Raw genomic sequence first — 18722 nt, 5'->3', positions numbered from 1 at the left:
AAAAAAAAAAAAAAAAAGACTAAGGAAAATGCCAAACCAGTGCTTGGCATATAGTGGGTATTAAAGAATTTTTTTTTTTTTTTTTTGGTATCTTGCTTTTTTGAGTCTCGCTGTGTCGTCCAGGCTGGAGTGCAGTGGCCCAATCTCAGCTCACTGAAACACTGGCCTCTGGGGTTCAAGCAATTCTCCTGCCTCAGCCTCCTGAATAGGTGGGATTATAGGCATGTGCTACCATGCCCAACTAATTTTTGTATTTTTAGTAGAGATGGCGTTTCACCATGTTGGTCTCGCCTGACCACAAGTGATCCGCCTGCCTTGGCCTCCCAGAGTGTTGTCATAACAGGCATGAGCCACTGCGCCTGGCCTTGAAAAATATTTGAGTCAAATAATAATGGGAATACTGGTAACCTTAACAGAGGCTTTTCTGACTATGAAAAAGATTCCATTTCAAGTTTTTTTTTCTTTTTCTAAAAAATGTTATTAAACACACTTGTCAGGAAATTGTGAAATGCTGTAAATATTAGACACCTGCTGATGCATATCGATTGCACCAAGTGTATTAAAATCCGAATGGAGCAAAAAAGATGATTCCAAGGCAACTAGACTGTGCTATAGTAAGTCTTCTTATTGTGGGCTGTCTACTCTGCCCTAGCTTACCAGATTCTGTAAACTGAGGGGACTTTGGAAGCTTGCTTGCACTTTCTTTAGAACATTTATTCATCATTATACAGTGAGCTCCCCAAAGACAAGGGCTGAGTGCTATTCATCTTTCACTACCACCTAGAAAAGTGCCTGGAATATTATAACCCCTCAGTGAATGCCTCCTCAATGCAACCAGGAATAAATGAATGAATAAAGAATCAATCATAGAAAACTTTAGGGTCTTAGCTTCTTATTCTGACACAAACCCTGGGGTCATCTACAGCTGAAACATTGTCAACTCACTCACTTGTTTTATAAAATCATTTTCCTATTTAGGACTGACTGGGAAGATGAAGCCAAGAATGTTCCCTGAGAGAATGCTTTGCTGGTCATGCCAAGGAGCCAAGCCAAAGGCTCACCATGGTAAATGCAACTGTGTAAGTCTGAATGAGAGACACTTTTAAACTGTCCTTTCCTAAGATGACATGTAAAATTTCAATTCTGAGACCCTGGCAAAACTGAGAAAGAACCTGTGAGAGAACCTATATTAAGAAGTCTAGGATGTTCCTTCTCAGTCATAAAGAGCAGTGATGAGTTTTAAAGAGAAAAAAAATGACAAGATTTGCCTATGAAAATACTTCGTTGACTGCAGCATTCAGGCAGAATTCAAAGCTGAAGCTCAAGCTGGGAAGTTTGGAAAGTATGATATTGTAGAAGTCTGTATGAGAGATTTGTTTCTAACTGTAAGGATAAGAAAGCAGATGGATTTCATAAGGTTTTAGGAAACAGCACATGCAAGACTTACTAGATGACTAGCATGAGGAATGGAAGAAATCTTAGGGTTTAGGAAGGGAGACTGGGTGAATGGGAGTGCTATTAACAAGTGAGAGAATACATAAATGTTGATAAAATTAACCACTAATATTATTTCTAGTTCCAATGTTTGGACTCTAAAGGTCTAATGACTTTAGCTGAATTGCACAAAGTAATTCTGCAAATTTTAAAATGAAGTTAAATTTAAAAGCAATTCAAAAAAGTAGTAAGAAAAGCTTCTAGGTAGTTAAAGTTGAGAACCCTGGTTAAATGCATCATTTTCACTACAGGACTTCTCAGAGCCCTTAATATGCTTTTATTTATTTATTTTTATTATTATTTTTTTGAGACAGAGTTTTGCTCTTGTTACCCAGGCTGGAGTGCAATGGCGTAATCTCGGCTCACTGCAAACTCCGTCTCCCGGGTTCAAGCGATTCTTCTGCCTCAGCCTCCTGAGTAGCTGGGATTATAGGTGCAGGCCACCATGCCCGGCTAATTTTTGTATTTTTAGTAGAGACAGGGTTTCACCATGTTGGCCAGGCTGGTCTCAAACTCCTGACCTCAGGTGATTTGCCCACTTTGGCCTCCCAAAGTGCTGGGATTACAGGTGAGAGCCACCACGCCTAGCCTTAATATGCTTTTAAATCTTCAAAAGGAGCATATAGGAAGTGGAGTTTCTTAAGTATACTTGACAGTAAAACCTCTCTACCCCCAACCCCTTTTGCCTATCATTTTATTAAATTAGTGGTTTATGTCATATACTTAATATTATCTTTGATATTTTTCCCACTTATATAGGCCATTCTTGTATAATAATCTCAAGATTATATAATGACTTTCTATAAGGGTTACTCAGCAACATCAGATTTAGAACAATAAAAATTTTTTATGGTACTTTGCATGATTAGTCAGTATTTTGTTTTTATTACCTTTGCCCATTTTAAATAGTGATAATAACATATTTAGAGACTTTATATTGTTACAGGAGCTCTGCTGAATATTTTACGGCAATTAATAATAAAATCACCACAACATTACTATAAAGCATTTACTAGCATTTAGCTCCATTTTAATGTAGAAACAAACTGATCCTCAGAGAGGCTAATTAACCTGAACATGATACGAAAATACTGGAATTCATATTTCCAAATCCAGGGCCTGGGTACTTTAACCATCACACTATACCATGTATGTTTATAACATTTCTAGAATATTAAGCAAAAATAATACCAGTGTGATCTTTAAGTAAATTATCTCAGTACATGCATCAAATTGGCATGAAAGTCATTCATAAATTCATTCACTCATTCATCTTTTCTTCATTAAACCCCTGTTGAGTGCCAGACACTATCGTGGGTACTTGGGTAGAGTAGAACAAGCATGGAAGAGAAAATGAGATCAGTAGAAATAATCAATAGAAGGAGGTATAATAATTGCAAAGAAGGGATTCTGAAGGGCTGGAGTACATGTGTGTTATATTGTATATAGGGAAAACCAGTGAAGCCTTTTAAAAAAACCAGTTAGATGAGAGCTCAGAGAAGCATGGGGTTTTGTAGATAGGGGTCACTGTGACCTTGTCAAAAGCAGTTTCAGTGGACTGCTGGGGTGAAGTCCTGAAGCAGTGGCTTCAAGAGATAATGGAAAATGAAAATTGGAGGATCGCAAGGTGGGACAATGGCTTCAGAGAATTCCATTCTACAGGGGAAAAAAGGAGAAACGAGGCAGTATTAGGGAGGAGATAAGAAACCAAATCCAGCAGCACATCAAAGCTAATACACCACAATCAAGTTGGGATGCAAGGCTGGTTCAATGCATGCAAATCAATAAATGTGACTTACCACATAAACATAATTAAAAGCAAAACCTACATGATTAACTCAATATAGACAGAAAAAGATTTCAATATAATCCAACATCCCTTCATAATAAAAATCCTCAACAGACTAGGCATCAAAGGAACTTACCTCAAAATAGTAGGAGCCATCTATGACAAACTCATAGCCAACAACACACTGAACAGTCAAAAGCTGAAAACATTCCCCTTGAAAACTGAAACAAGACACGGAATGCCCACTCTCAACACTCCTATTCAACACAGTACTGGAAGTCCTTGCCAAAGCAATCAGACAAGAGAAAAAAATAAAAAGCATCCAAATAGGAAAAGAAGTCAAATTATTTCTCTTTGCTGATGATATGATTCTATACTTGAAAAACCCTTAAGACTCCACTGAATGGCTCCTGAAACCAATAAACAATTTCAGTGAGGTTCCAAGATATAAAACCAATGTATGAAAATCAGTAGCATTTCTACACACCAATAATGTTCAAGCTGAGAGCCGAATAAAGAATGCAATCTGGCTGGGTGCAGTGGCTCATGCCTGTAATCCCAGCACTTTGGGAGGCCAAGGCAGGCAGATCACCTGAGGTCAGGAGTTTGAGACCAGCCTGGCCAACATGGTGAAACCTCATCTCTATTAAAAATACAAAAATTAGCTGGGCATGGTAGTGTGCACCTGTAGTCCCAGCTACTTGGGAGTCTGAGGCAGGAGAACCATTTGAACCTGGGAGGTGGAGGTTGCAGTGAGCCAAGATCATGCACGCCACTGCACTCCACCTTGGGTGACAGAGTAAACTCCATCTCAATTTTAAAAAAAAATGCAATCCACCCACAATAGCCACACACACATAATAAATACCTAAGGATACATCTAACCCAGGAGGTGCAAGATGTCTACAAGAAGAATAAGAAAACATTCCATGCTCATGAATTGGAAAAAAACATTCCATGCTCATGAATTGGAAGAATCAATATTGTTAAAATGGCCATACTGCCCAGAGAAATCTATAGATTCAATGCTTTTCCTAACATCTTTCACAGAACTAGTAAAAACTATTCTAAAATTCACACGGAACCACAAAAGAGTCCGAATGGTCAAAGTGATCCTAAGCAAAAAGAACAAAGCCAGAGGCATTACATTACTTGATATAAACTATACTAAAAGGCTACAGTAACCAAAACAGTACAGTATTGGTACGGAAACAGACATGTAGACCAACAGAATATAATAGAGAATCCCGAAATAAAGCCACACATCTACAGCAATCTGATTTTCAACAAAGTCAACCAAAAAATAGCAATAGAGAAAGACCCCTTATTCAGTAAATGGCCCTGGGATAAGTAACAAAGAAAGGACTCCCTAGTCAATAAATGGTGCTGGGATAACTGGCTAGCCTTATACAGAAGAATGAAGCTGGACCCCTACCTTTCACCATACACAAAAATTAACTCAGGATGAATTAAAGATTTAATGTAAGACTCAAACTATAATAATCCTAGAGGAAAATCTAGGAAATGCCATTTTGGATATGGGTCTTGGGAAAGAATTTGTGACCAGGTTCTCAAAAGCAATTGTAACAGAAACAAAAGTTGACAAGTTGGATCTAATTAAACTAAAAACCTTCTGCACAGCAAAAGAAACTATCAATAAATAGATAACCTACAGAATGGGAGAACATATTCACAAACTACACATCTAACAAAAGTCTAATATCGAGGATCTATAAGGAACTTAAATAATTCAACAATCAAAAAACAAACAACCCGATTAATAAATGTGTAGAAGACATGAACAGACACTTCTCAGTGGAAGACATACAAGCAGACAACAAACATGAAAAAATTTTCCACATCACTAATCATCAGAGAAATGTAAATCAAAACCACAATGAGATACTATTTGTGGAAAGCAGTCTGGAGACTTCTCAAAGAACTTAAAACAGGCTGGGCGTGGTGGCTCACGCCTATAATCCCAGAACTTTGGGAGGCCGAGGCAGGCGGATCACGAGGTCAGGAGATCGAGACCATTCTGGCTAACACGGTGAAACCCCGTCTCTACTAAAAAAAATACAAAAAATTAGCCGGGCATGGTGGCGGGCACCTGTAGTCCCAACTACTAGGGAGGCTGAGGCAGGAGAATGGCGTGAACCCAGGAGGTGGAGCTTGCAGTGAGCCGAGATCATGCCGCTGCACTCCAGCCTGGGTGACAGAGCAAGACTCTGTCTCAAACAAACAAACAAAAAAACCCAATAACAACAGAGCTACCATTCAACCCAGCAATTCCATTACTGGGTATATATCCAAAAGCAAATAAATTGTTCTACCAAAAAGACACAAGCACTCATATGCTCATTGTAGTGGTATTCACAATAGTGAAGACATGGAATCAACCTAGGTGCCCAGTCAATGGTGGATTGGATAAAGAAAATGTGGTGCACATACACCATGGAATACTACACAGCCATGAAAAAGAATAAAACCATGTCCTTTGCAGCAACATGGATGCAGTTGGAGGCCATTATCCTAAGCAAATTAACACAGGGACAGAAAATCAAATACTGCATGCTCTCACTTATGAGTGGGAGTTAAACATTGGGTACTCACGGACATAATGATGGGAACAACAGACACTGCAGACTATGGGGAGGGGAAAGAGGAAGGGGTGTATGGATTGAAAAACTATCTGCTGGGTACTATGCTCACTACCTGGGTGAGCCTCAGCATCACACAATTTACCCATGTAACAAACCTGCACATGTAACCCTGAATCTAAAATAAAGTTGAGATTATTTTTAAAAAGACCAAAGAGGGAGTCTCCTCTCATTCTTTAAGACAGGAGAACGAACAGTACAAATGTATATTGATGGTAATAATAGAGTTCAGAGAGAAATTTTGAAGATAAAACAATTTTTTGAGGAGGTCTTTGATGGGGCGACATGGGATAGGGTCCAGTGAACAAATGGAGGAGGTGGCCTTAGGTAGAGGATGAACAATTAATTCACCATAGTAACAGAAGAAAAGCTAGAGTATGTGGCCACAGATAAAGGCAGAAGGTCAGGTGTGCCAAATAAAATCAAAATGACAACATGTAACAGAATTTACCAGATTTTTTCAAAGCCTATGTTTTGTCTTCTTGGCTACGGGGAATTTCTGTTTTTCCTCTCTATAAATTGGGAAGAACGAACGGTACCTATCTTTTGAGATCATGAAGATTAAATGTTATCATTTAAGTCCTAGAAGATGACTATAGTATAATAAACTGAACAAAATGTTAAATATTCATGGGGCTATTACTATTAATTGTATGCAGCCCAAAGTATATAACTCTAACTCTTGCACTTAATTTTATAGCTCCTTAGCATCAAATAAAATGCATTCCTTAGAAGAAAGAGTAAGTTGTCAACTGTGACATGGTTTATTTAACATTGTTTCTCTAATGTAATTTTGCCACATTAATTCTAAAGGGGCTATAAATTCAATCAATTCTGATTTTGTTAAAGTCTTTGAAAATAGCATTACATTCTTTGAGCCAAATGCTTATCTTACAGTAAACAAATAGGGAGCATTTTGAAATTCAATATTTGCTACATTTTTTGATTAGCTTGCAGAAATAATGGATGCAATCAATACTTGGACTCCCTGAGCAAAACGTATTTATTTCCTCTGTGAAAATCTCTCGATACTTGGGCTTATCTATTGCTGCCTGATCTCTTTGATGGTCTTGACGCTGCTGCCACCCTGATCCAACACTCTCCTGGACCACTTCAATCTTCCAGTCATGTCTCTTCATCTCTCACCCCATATACAGTTACTGTTTACATAGCAGTGATCTTTTAAAATTGTATAAGGTCAGGCCACAATTCTGTTTAAAGTCTTTCATGGCTTCCTATAACAGAACACAATTCACACGCCCGCCATCATTTAGAAAGCCCTGCTGAGCTGGTCCCCGCCTTCCCCTCCAACACATCTCCCTTTGCCCTCTTTCTGTTCCAACTTGCTCTCAACACCTACATTAGTATTGTGTTCTGGAAATACACCTAAATCTTTCCCTGCCTGGGGTTCTTTGCTCTTTCTGTTCCTTCTGCATATAATAGTTCTTCATATGATTAGCTTGTTATCATTTATGTTTCTGTTCAAATATCACCTCCTCAAAGAGGGTGTTCTGTCTTCCCTAACTAAGGCAGCTGTGCTTCCCTCAGCAGAAATCAGTTGACTTTCATTTCTACACTTACCCTCAGCTGAAATAGTCTTGATTGTTTCTACCTTGTTTCCTGTTTTGTTGCTAGAATGTAGGAACTTTTATGTATCACATATAAGATGCAGATGTCTTTTTCACCCCTTTATCTACAGTATATAGAAAGTGGGAGTTGGCTAAGCTTAATATCATGAATAAATAAATTCCAATCCCTACGTTTCTGTAGATGATAAACCCCAATAGGCCAGAATGACTTTAGGCTGCTGCGTAGGTCTTCAGCTAGCTAACCGAAGGAATTATTTTATTAGTCATTTATTTCTTCATTCCTTAAGTAATTAAGCCAATAAATCACTTTTTTATTTCTTTGTTGTAGCCTATAGTCTAATATTGTATTGTTTTTATTCAATTATTTTCTTTATCTCTGACAATGTATGTGATACAAAAATACAAATGATAACACTATAAAAGAATATAAAATTTCCTGTCTCACTTGATGCCTCATAAAAAAGATTTATTTAACCTGGAAAAGAGAAGTACACTGCTTAAAATATTAAATTATATATCAATAGATATTTAGAGGAACATCCTTTCGGAAAATATAAACAAAATTCAGGACTACAAACACGAATAACTAGACTGAATTTGTATATCCAGAGGCTATCTCACTGAAATTGAAGATATGCCTTTAAAGGCAAGTGAAATTGAAGCTTTGTACAGACATAGGAAGAACAAAATAAATGACACTACAGAGCTCAGGAAGGCTATGTTGACTTGTACCATATTATTATTATTATTATTATTATTATTATTATTATTATTTTATTGAGACAGAGTCTTACTCTGTTGCCCAGGCTAGAGTGCAGTGGCACGATCCTGGCTCACTGCAACCTCCACTCCCTGGGTTCAAGCGATTCTCCTGCCTCAGCCTCTTAAGTAGCTGCGATTACAGGCACCCACCGCCACACCTGGCTAATTTTTGTATTTTTAGTAGATACGGGATTTTGCCATGGTGGCCAGGCTGGTCTCGAACTCCTGAACTCAGGTGATCCGCCCTCCTTAGCCTCCCAAAGTGTTGGGATTACAGGCATGAGCCACCACACCCGGCCTGTATCATATTTTTTTAATCTTTTAATCTTTTAATCATTAAGTTAACCCAACAGGTAACTTAATGGAATTATCAGGAACTAGGCAGTGTGGAAATGGTATAGGAGAGAAGGATGATGGACTGAGGACAAATTTAAATAGTTTTGTAGGAGGACATGATCTTTTCTTTGAAAAAAAAATGCATTTATTATATTTCAGGTATTATACTAGTTGCTTTACACGCATTATCATCTCATTTTGCACTTATAACATCTCTGTTAGTTAGTATAACATCTCTGTTAGTTAGTATAACATCACTATTAGTGCCCTACCTTAGATAAGAAAATGGAAGCAGAGAGGTAATTTGATCTATATAAGCTTAGAGAGAAGTAAATGGCAAATATTGGACTGAATCCTAGCCTAGTCCGAAAGCCTATTTGTATTAAACACATGAAAACACTATCTTGTTGACCTCATCACATTTAAATGCATCACCACGGTTTTTCCATATTTAGATGTGCAATGCTATGAGCCAAAAAACAATTTGTTCTTATTGACAGTTACTTCTTTTGTTACTACCTCAATTCTAAAAGCGAGTGGTTTCATTTAAAACTGAATTCCTCTTTTTCCCTAAGTAAAACCTTGGAAGATCTTCAATGGAATATTGAATTAATTATGATATCTCTATATTCTAAAAATTTTGAAACAAATAAAATAAATGAGTTCTATTCTTAAGGGTTGCCCCAGAAAGATGCGTAGGATAGACCATTAGGTGCAAGTAGTAATGTGCAGAGGTATATAATCCCTGTTTGCATGTTAATATGCACAAGAGTATGGAAACATGTAGCCTTTACTTTTAACAGTGGTTACCCAGTTGGGTGGGGAAATCTATTATTAAGTTCATCTTTACACTCATTTTTGTATCATCTGTTACAATAAGCATAGGTTACTTTCATAATTAATATTGAATATAAAGTAAATTTCCTCCAAATTATTTCTAAATATAATCTTCCTGTGTTTGAATAATTTTCTCAGATGATTTTGTTTCTAATCTTAACCTCTTTTTACTCTTCTTTTAACAAAGCACCACATTTTTAATTTTTTACACACTAAGCTTCCAGTTAAGATTTCCATCGAATGAAAGACTCCCCAGCAAAAATAAATTTGAAAATTGTTGGTTTATGTGTTCTGCTTCAATGAGATGCCTACTAGTCTGTCAGTAAAACCAGCTATTGAATATGGGGCATTCTTTATATATACATGCACATTCATGAGGTTATGTGTATTACTAATTTAAGTATTTTCAGATTAATAAGTCCAGATTGCTCTTTATTATAAGAGCCATATACATACAGTTTTATGATTAAATATGAACAGTGCTTGGTTTACTTAATTTGAATGATCATTCTACTGAAAACATAGAGATCATAGCAATTTGTCGTCTGCGGCTTCAGCAATGAAATCACCAGATTATACAGAATATATTCATTTGCTGTTAAGGCACCTTGAAAGAAAACTTCTAGACAATGAGTTAAAACATTATCCTATGATTTAAAAGACTCTAATATAGAGAGCTGAAAATTGACAAAGAGCTTAAAAAGTGAATGTTTTAACCAAACGTGAACTATCTTTCAGCTAGGAAGTACCTACAAAATAAGTATATAATTTTCTCCTCTAGTCTATTTCAGAATAATTAGAAGACAGCTTAGCTCAGTCTTCTATTAAAACTCTAACAAAAATCCCACAGAGATGTGGGCAAATCATTATTTTTACTCCAGCTCCAACATTACATTAATCAACAATGCATTCCACTGTAAATATCCGAGCTGGATATTTAACAACCCTGTGGTTAGCATCATTTGTAGTTAATTAAATTTGATTCAACAACTTTATTGAATACTCACTAGAATTCAATGCACTGTCTAGGTTTTACAAAGCCCATGAAGATGTAGAGAGCATAAGTGCTGCTCTCCAGGAACTCGCAATTTAGTATGGAAGATATACCCAGAACTAACTCTGATATAAAGCACAATATGAGAAGAACTCTATGTAACAGTAGTAAGAATATAAAGCACAGATAGGGTCTGTTTATAGTTAATTCTAGTTTGGGCAGTGAGAAGGCTTCTGGGAAGAGGTAAACTTCTTTTAGCTGGGGCTTGATGGTCAAACAGGATTTGGCTTACAGTGGGAGGACTTGGGAATGGGGCACAGGAACTACGTAGGAAGAACAAGGAAAACATTCTGTGCTGTTGGATAGGAGTGGAGCACGTCTACATTATAAGGAGTAAAACAGAGGAGGAAGAAAAGGGAGGTTAGGGCCAGATCAATAATGGCCTTAAATGAACAAGACTAACGGTATGCTTTAAATCACCCAAAGGTCCATTCATGAATAAGAAAAAGACATTACTTCCGGTGGAGCTCTCCTCCTTTCATGATTACAAAGATTAGTATCCTTATTTTTAAAATTTAATTTAAATAAGACAGGATTTCTTAAGATCTGTAATTTGAAATAGACATTTTATTAAATTAGATTATATGGTTAGTTTTTTGGGGGAGAGTGGTCAATCAATTTTTTGGTGTAATTAAGGAAAAGAACGATGCATTAAGCTACTTGGTTGTAGAGATCAGGAGCTGGAACACAAATAATATTGTCCTGGGACAGAGGTGGGAGAAACTAGGAAAGTACTAAAAAAACGGAGATGCCTCAAGGGGCATCACTATGCAATCTATTCACGCTACCTGGAGAGTGTTAAATTGTCTTCACTCAATTTCACAGTCCTAAGAATGTATTTCTCCGAATGCAAGATTAATGTATTAATATATTTTCTTTGAAAGAATTTAAGCACTGTAATGTACCTCTGTCCTCTTCAGAAGAAACTCTCTAGCTCTTAGTTCACTGGCAGAACAGAAATAACTCACAATCCCAAATGTTCACCACCTCTTTCCATTAGCCTACCTGCTGGCTCAGCCTAAGAGCTCCATCCAGTTCTCTAGATTGCAGCCAGAAACCCATAGATTCTTCATATGAGAATCATCACCCATCCACACAGTATAAGCCTCCATGCTTTTAAAACCTACCATTCTAACGCCGTTTTCAAAGGCTTGCCGGGTGAGGGGGGCTGGTCCGTCCACAGTCTTGCCATCATCATCCGGGCCCCAGCTGGCGCTGTAAATGTGCACGTGCTGGGGGTTGAAACTAACTGATTTTGCTTCAACCATGTCGGTGACATCTCCGTCCAGCATTCGCACTCCTTCAACACAGAAAGGAGAACTAGTTCATTACAGGGCTTCACTACACAACACTCCAAAAACATAGTTGCAGGATTCTCGGGGGAAGAATACATTTTTAATCAACACTTAAGTGAGCATATCTTCCCCTAGCAAAAGGATAATGTGTACTTTGCAGGCAGTATCTTGGGCAGAAAGGATGTCACATTGTATATAAAAGAGCAAAACTTAAAAATTTTTTTAATCCATCATTTTCTTCTCCTAAGGTTCCATTCCTTGTAACAGCTGCCACAGTCTCTCACTTTCCATCCCTCTCTTGAGTGAGTACTTGACAAAGAGATCTTCAAGCAATCCGTCTTCCTTAAACTCTTTATTGAATAACTTGTGTTCATAATTGATATAAAAAATTCTATCTCACCTTAGCAGTCATATACTATTTGGAAAGCTGCCAAGGTAGGATGGTCTCATGTCTTCCATATTCAATATTAGCCTCTAATCATAAGATTGATGTGAACTTAATGTTTCTTTTTTTGCTAAGTTATTTATGTCAAATAATAAATGAGAATGATTTCTGTGGATGTAACAATTCAAATAATTCTCAAAGGGTTTTAGCCATGTTCAGTTATTAATCTTCATTTAAGTATATTTCTATCAAACAGATAGGAATTTATTATTAACCCTACTTTGCAAAAGAGACACTAAGATACTCAGAAATAAATTCTATGCCAAATGTCAGGCTTTCCTTTTCCTTTTATTTTGGAGGCTCATAAAACAACCACAACCAAGCATCTAATTGTTAAGTAAACATCTCTCTCCTTCAGTTTAAATTAAATGCCATCACTGAAACACTGTATCATTTAAAATTATATTTTACAGGCCAAATTTAATCCTTAGGAAAACCTTGTCATCAGTAGGATTTTAAGTTTTTATTGGTTATCAACAAACGGGAATTAAATAATAAAACCCAAACCAAATAGCTTTAGGTAGAGTTACGTGAGTTGAGGTGGGAATACTGGTAGAAATAAAAATATTCTTGAAGTAACTATATCTTCCTTGTGCATTAAAAAAATGTTTAACTTTTAACTATAAAACTTGCAAACAAGGAAAAACAGAAAGAATGAAGAATGAACATATATATACACATAGCCACTACTCAATAACTGTTAACATTTTGTCTCATTTTCTTAATCCAAAAATATAGATATTAGGTTGAACTATTTTAAATTCCATGACAGATAGGATCCTTCATCCTTTAAAATTTTTTACAAAAAAATAGGGAAGTAAGTTCCCATTGTCATCTAACATCTAGCCAACATGCCATTCCCCTCCATGTATCTCTAAAGACATTTGGTTGTTAATGTCTCTTGACTGTCTTTCCTCGAGACTTTTGAATTTTTAATGGAGATGTTGTTAACAGGAGAGGCGGAGAATGAAAGCTATGAACAAGTTCCATTACAAATTTTGGGATGAAAATTGGAAAGTTTTTCCATGGTTTGTTTTGCGTGAGTAAAAAACCCTACATAATGATCTCAATGTACTGCATCCTGAGTAACCACTGGCTTAATTTAATTTAAATATTCAAAATTCACCTGCATGTTTTTTAGCAAAGAAAGATGAACGACTCCATCCTCTTACTTCCTATTGAAAAGCATAAAGTGAAACTATTTTATTGGTACAATGAGGTCTGAAATAAACACAGTAATTGCCCCCAAATAAGCTCATTAGTGTTCTAAATGCCAACAGGAGAATAGGACGTAACACTTGAATTCAGTTTCTATGTCACGCACAAAAAAATGCTTGTAAATCATACTTAGAGGGTGATGTTCATTTTCTACTAGAAATTTCACAAAAAAGATTTTTACTTTGTCAAGTTTAAAGATAAAAGGCTATTTTTTCCTCATTTAACTCCAAGCCTTCATGCCTTGGGTATGGGGGTTAAATTTCTTATTCAGAATGTTCTTGTTTTAGAACATTTTTGATTTGTTGCCATACATTCCTTTTTTTTTTTTTAAATAAGGTTCTGTAAGCTAGGTCATTGGTTTATCTGTGAGTTCACAAGTTCATCCTCTCATTTTTTCAAAATTATTAAGATTTCTGGGTTTGTGCTGGAGAGTAATGATAAGAACCTGGAGCTGTGTGTCTGTGTATGCGAGAGACTATATCCTGGACCATGAGAAGGGCTGACCTGGCAGCCTCTGATCTAATTCTCTTGGGATGATGAGGGGCCTCCAGAACTCTCATCATTCTTCAGGGAATGAAGAATTTTTTTCTTTGCCTCTTTTCTTTAGCTCTTTCATATGCATTGTGCTTAATAAATAGCAGATGCTCCCCGCTAATTAATTACTGCTTAACAAACTATCATACTCATAAGAATTCAGGGGGAGAAAAAGGAAAGAAAGAGGTCAAATGCACTGTGGACTGATATTCAAGGTAATTTCAGAAAGCCTTTTCTTAGTTCTGTTATTGTAAACCTTAAATATTTCATGTTAGGGAAACTCTATATTTATATTCTTATCCTAGAAAGAATTGTCATTTTTATTTTTTAGTTCCAACACTATTTCCCACTTGAAAACAAATAGTGCATTGGAAACAAGGAGGTCAACCTGGTTCCAGGAGCTTCCTTCATCTTATGACGCCCTTAGGAGACCCCTAGGGAATACTTTCAGGCATAATGATAAAATCATGAGGATACACAGACTGTATTACAGTATTTTCTTCCCATTTGTGTGTGGCTGTGGCACCGGGCTGTTTCTTACAAAGATGATTACAAATGGGAAAGTTAAGAGTTTGCTTTTATCAATGCTTAAATTTATACTGCTTTGGCTGGGTCCTTATAATAAGTATATGTATAATTGAGTTTGTACATATACACGCCTGCATATAGATATAATCTGTATCATTCATGGAAATAGTATCACTATGTTATGGGATTACAAAAGGAGATTTTGCCATGTATCATTTTAATTACAATTAAAAGGAACTTTTAAAAGCCTAAGCCAAAGGAAAAAAACAAAACAAAACCAGGATTTTTTTACTTTGAGAGAATTACAAAATGCTTCTTTCCATAGAGGTATTATGGCCTAATGTTTATATGATTAGTTCTTTCTGACCCAGGCACCAATTGTAGCATTTTGGTACAAATGTCAATGACCCCCATCTTCACCACTAGATAACATTTTTTCAAGTCTGTTTAAAAGAAAAGTGTTTACAATGGTTTAGGGTGACTGCTTCAGAAGTCTTTAAATACATTTAACAGCGCCTGCTAACATGGTCATGTTGGGGCCAGCAATAGTTGAACACTATTACGTAAAGATATGCCCAATCGTTTAACCTCCATTTAAAAAGGATTCTGAAAGCCAGTCAGCCAAAGAGCTAACTGGTGCATTTCTACATCCACGTAAGTTGGTTGCTCATACCTCCGATCTTGGCGTTGAAAGCAATTCCGACTGTGCAGTGCGAATTGTTTGCAGCGGCTGCCACTTCTCCAGCACAGCGAGTTCCGTGCCTGCAGGCAGAACACACACACTTTCTAAAGTAAGACAAGTACCATTCTCACAAAGCCAACGCATCACTGCCACCACTCAGAGTGGTGAAGAATGTACCCAGCTGTGGTGTTTCTGGAACTTTCTTCCCAAGTAGCACTTTGTCTGTCCATGGCAAACTTCTAGCACTTAATTAGACCGTTTTGGATTATATTCTTGACATGTTTATTTTGAATATCTTGCTTTCCCAACCGGACAATCTCCTTGAAGGATAAAAGTCAGAAAAACTTCGTTTCTATATCCCCCAAACTTCTACTGATCCACATAGTGGTCACTGGATATATGTGCTGCCAGATGTTTGAAATGTGACTACTGCAACCTCATCTCAATTTTTTATTTAAGCTTAAAAACTAATACTCAAATCAATTATTAGAAAACTTAAGATGGGTATGAGAATCTGCTTTTTAAATTGTAAATGTAAATACAGATCAAGTATTTCCAATACAATTTATTAGCTGAAATGTGATGTGCTTTAAATAAACACTGGATTTCAAAGATTTTGTACGCAAAATGAAAAGATAAAATATCTTATTAATCATTGTTGTATACCAGATACATGTTAAAATATTTTATTTAATAAAATATGTTATCCACACGTATTTTACTTGTTTTACCTTTTACTTTTAAAAGAAATGTGGATACTAGAAAATTAAAAAAATACATTTACCGAAAAAGCATTCTCTGTTATTTCTTGTCACAATAATTTTGTGCCTTGATCAGAGAAATCTTTTAGCTGAAAGAACTTCTAAGATCCTCTTTCAAGGAGGGCAAAGAAGTTTTCAGTAGAAAGTACAATTTGCTTAGAAACGGTGGCCTAAAACTGTGTGCTGAGAAGAATTCTAAAGTGTGACTGAGCCCAGAGAAAGGACATAAGACTGACCCTCTGACGTCTGCCATGCCTGCAGAAGGGGGATATAACCGTCATTATGGTTTATCTGTCATTGCCAATGACGTTAAATGCCCATCCCTTCCCTCATTTTTAGAGAAGAGGGCATCTAGGACCAAAGGTATGTTGAGAGTAGCACAGTTAGCAAAACAGTGACTAAAACTCAAGTCCCCAAATCCATTTCAGTGCTTTTAATTTCACAGCACAGCTGCCTCAGACCACTACTCTCTGTGCAACTATAATCAAGTTACTGCTTACAACTGAAAGGTACACATACAAGTTTACAGAAAAGAGATATATACTGCTTTTTTCATTTAGTAATATTATGCATATCTTTCTAAATAAATATTAATCTATATATTAACTTAATGGCTATTAATGTACTGCATAATTCCTTAAATGATATATATAAATGTTTGTGTAGTGTGTGTGTATCTGTCAATACATACACACACCATAAGCTTTTTAACAAGTCCTCTTTTCCTGCAACTTTGCTCAGTTATTCACTAATATTAACAACAATACGAAGAACAATCTTGAGTACAGATATCATTTTATGCCTTGGGACGAATTCCTAGAAGTAGAATTACTGGATCAAAGAGTAGAGAGTATGTTGTCAAATTGTTAACAGCACACAAAAGTAATATAACCAAAACTCATAAAAGTTTCAAGATCGAAACAATTACTACACAATGAAAACTATAAAAAACGGATTCAAGAAATTGAAGAGAACACAAACAAATGAAAAGATGTTCCATGCTCCTGGACTGAAAGAATTAGTATTGTTAAAATGTTCATATTACGCAAAGCAATCTACAGATTCAGTGCAATCCCTGTCAAAATACCAATGACATTCTTCACAGAAGTGGAAAAAAAAAATCCTACAATTCATATGAAACCACAAAATATTCCAAATAGCCAAAACAATCCCAAGCAATATAACAAAGCTGCCGACTTTAAAATATACTAAAAGTTGTAGAAACCAAAACAGCATGGTACTAGCATAAACCAACAGAACAGAATAGAGAACACAGAAATAAATCTATGCATATACAGCCAACTCATTTCTGACAAAAGTGTCAAGAACATATACTGGGGAAAGAAGAGGCTCTTCCATGAATAATGCTGAGAAATCTGGATATCCATATATAAAAGAATGAAACTATTACATCCCCCCCCCTCACCTCTCACCCTATATGGAAATCAAATTAAAATGTAAGACCTGAAACTATCAAACTACTAGAAGAAAATATTGAAGAAATGCTCTGGGACATTGGTCTGGGCTGAGATTTTTTTGAGTAACACCTCAAAAGCTCAAGCAACGAAAGCAAAAATAGACACATGTGATTATATAAAGCTAAAAACCTTCCACAAAGCAAAGGAAGCAATTAACAGAGTGAAAAGACAACTCACATAACGAGAGAAAATACCGGCAAACTCTCTGACCAGGGATTAATAAACTGAATGTATAAGTAACTCAATAGCAAAAAGCCAAGTAATCCAATTTTAAAATGGGCAAATGATTTGAATACACGTTTCACAAAAGAAGACATATAATTGGACTACGAGTATGTGAAAAAAATGCTCAACATCACTAATCATCTGGGAAATGAAAATTGGAGCCACAGTGAGATAGCTTACCCTGGTTAACGTGACTATTATCAAAAAGACAGAAAATAACAAATGCTGGCGAGAATGCAGTGAAAAGAGAACACCGCTGGTGGGAATGTAAATTAGTATAGCCACTAGAGAAAACAGTACGGCGGGTCCTGCAAAACCTAAACATCGATCTAGCTTATCATCCAGCAATCCCATGGCTGGGTATATATCCAAAGTAAAGGAAGTCAGCCTATTGAAAAGATATCTGCACACTTATGTTTACTGCAGCACTATTCACAATAGCCAAGATAAGTGTCCATCAACAGGTGAATGAATAAGAAAATGTGGTATATGTACACAATGGAATATTAGCTATAAAACAGAAAGAAATCCTGGCCAGATGCGGTGGCTCATGCCTGTAATCCCAACTCTACCACCCAGGCTGGAGTACAGTGGCTTGATCATAATTTACTGTAACCTCAAACTCCTGGGCTCAAGCAACTGTATCACCTCAGCCCCTTGAGTAGCCGGGACTACAGGTGTGTACCACCACAGCAGGCTAATTTTTAAACTTTTTTGTAGAGATAGGATCTCGCTATGTTACTCAGGCTAATCTCCAACTTCTGGCCTCAAGTGAATCTCACATCTTAGCCTCCCAAACCAATGGGATTAGAGACGATCTTTAATTTTGATGTACTAGTAATTATCTTCCCATCCCGGTATGTGGTTACATCATTTTAATTATCAAAAAATGATCAATTTAAAACATTTTCAAAATTTTAAAGATTGATATATAAGAGATGTACATATTTTCAGTATACATGTGATAATTTAATACAGTCACATAATTTGTAAAGATCAATTCAATGTAATTGGGATATCTATCATCTTAAATAT

At 36.4% G+C, this 18722-nt stretch overlaps 1 protein-coding gene across 5 annotated transcripts in view; it reads right to left on the bottom strand.

The window, feature by feature from the left end:
• The window catches only part of PCSK5 (proprotein convertase subtilisin/kexin type 5), a 483293-nt gene that overhangs the window by 290001 nt on the left and 174570 nt on the right, over positions 1-18722 (bottom strand). For all 5 annotated transcript variants that reach the window (XM_017892732.1, XM_017892728.1, XM_017892730.1 and 2 more), the window contains exons 6-7: positions 15215-15303; positions 11649-11821 (exon numbers count right to left, since the gene is read on the bottom strand). In XM_017892732.1, coding sequence (XP_017748221.1) covers positions 11649-11821; positions 15215-15303 — 262 coding nt within the window. The remainder of the gene's footprint in view (positions 1-11648; positions 11822-15214; positions 15304-18722) is intronic.

This window comes from Rhinopithecus bieti, unplaced genomic scaffold (assembly GCF_001698545.2).
Source record: "Rhinopithecus bieti isolate Rb0 unplaced genomic scaffold, ASM169854v2 scaffold_19708, whole genome shotgun sequence".
Taxonomy (NCBI): domain Eukaryota; kingdom Metazoa; phylum Chordata; class Mammalia; order Primates; family Cercopithecidae; genus Rhinopithecus; species Rhinopithecus bieti.
This window is presented reverse-complemented; position numbering and strand designations above follow the sequence as displayed.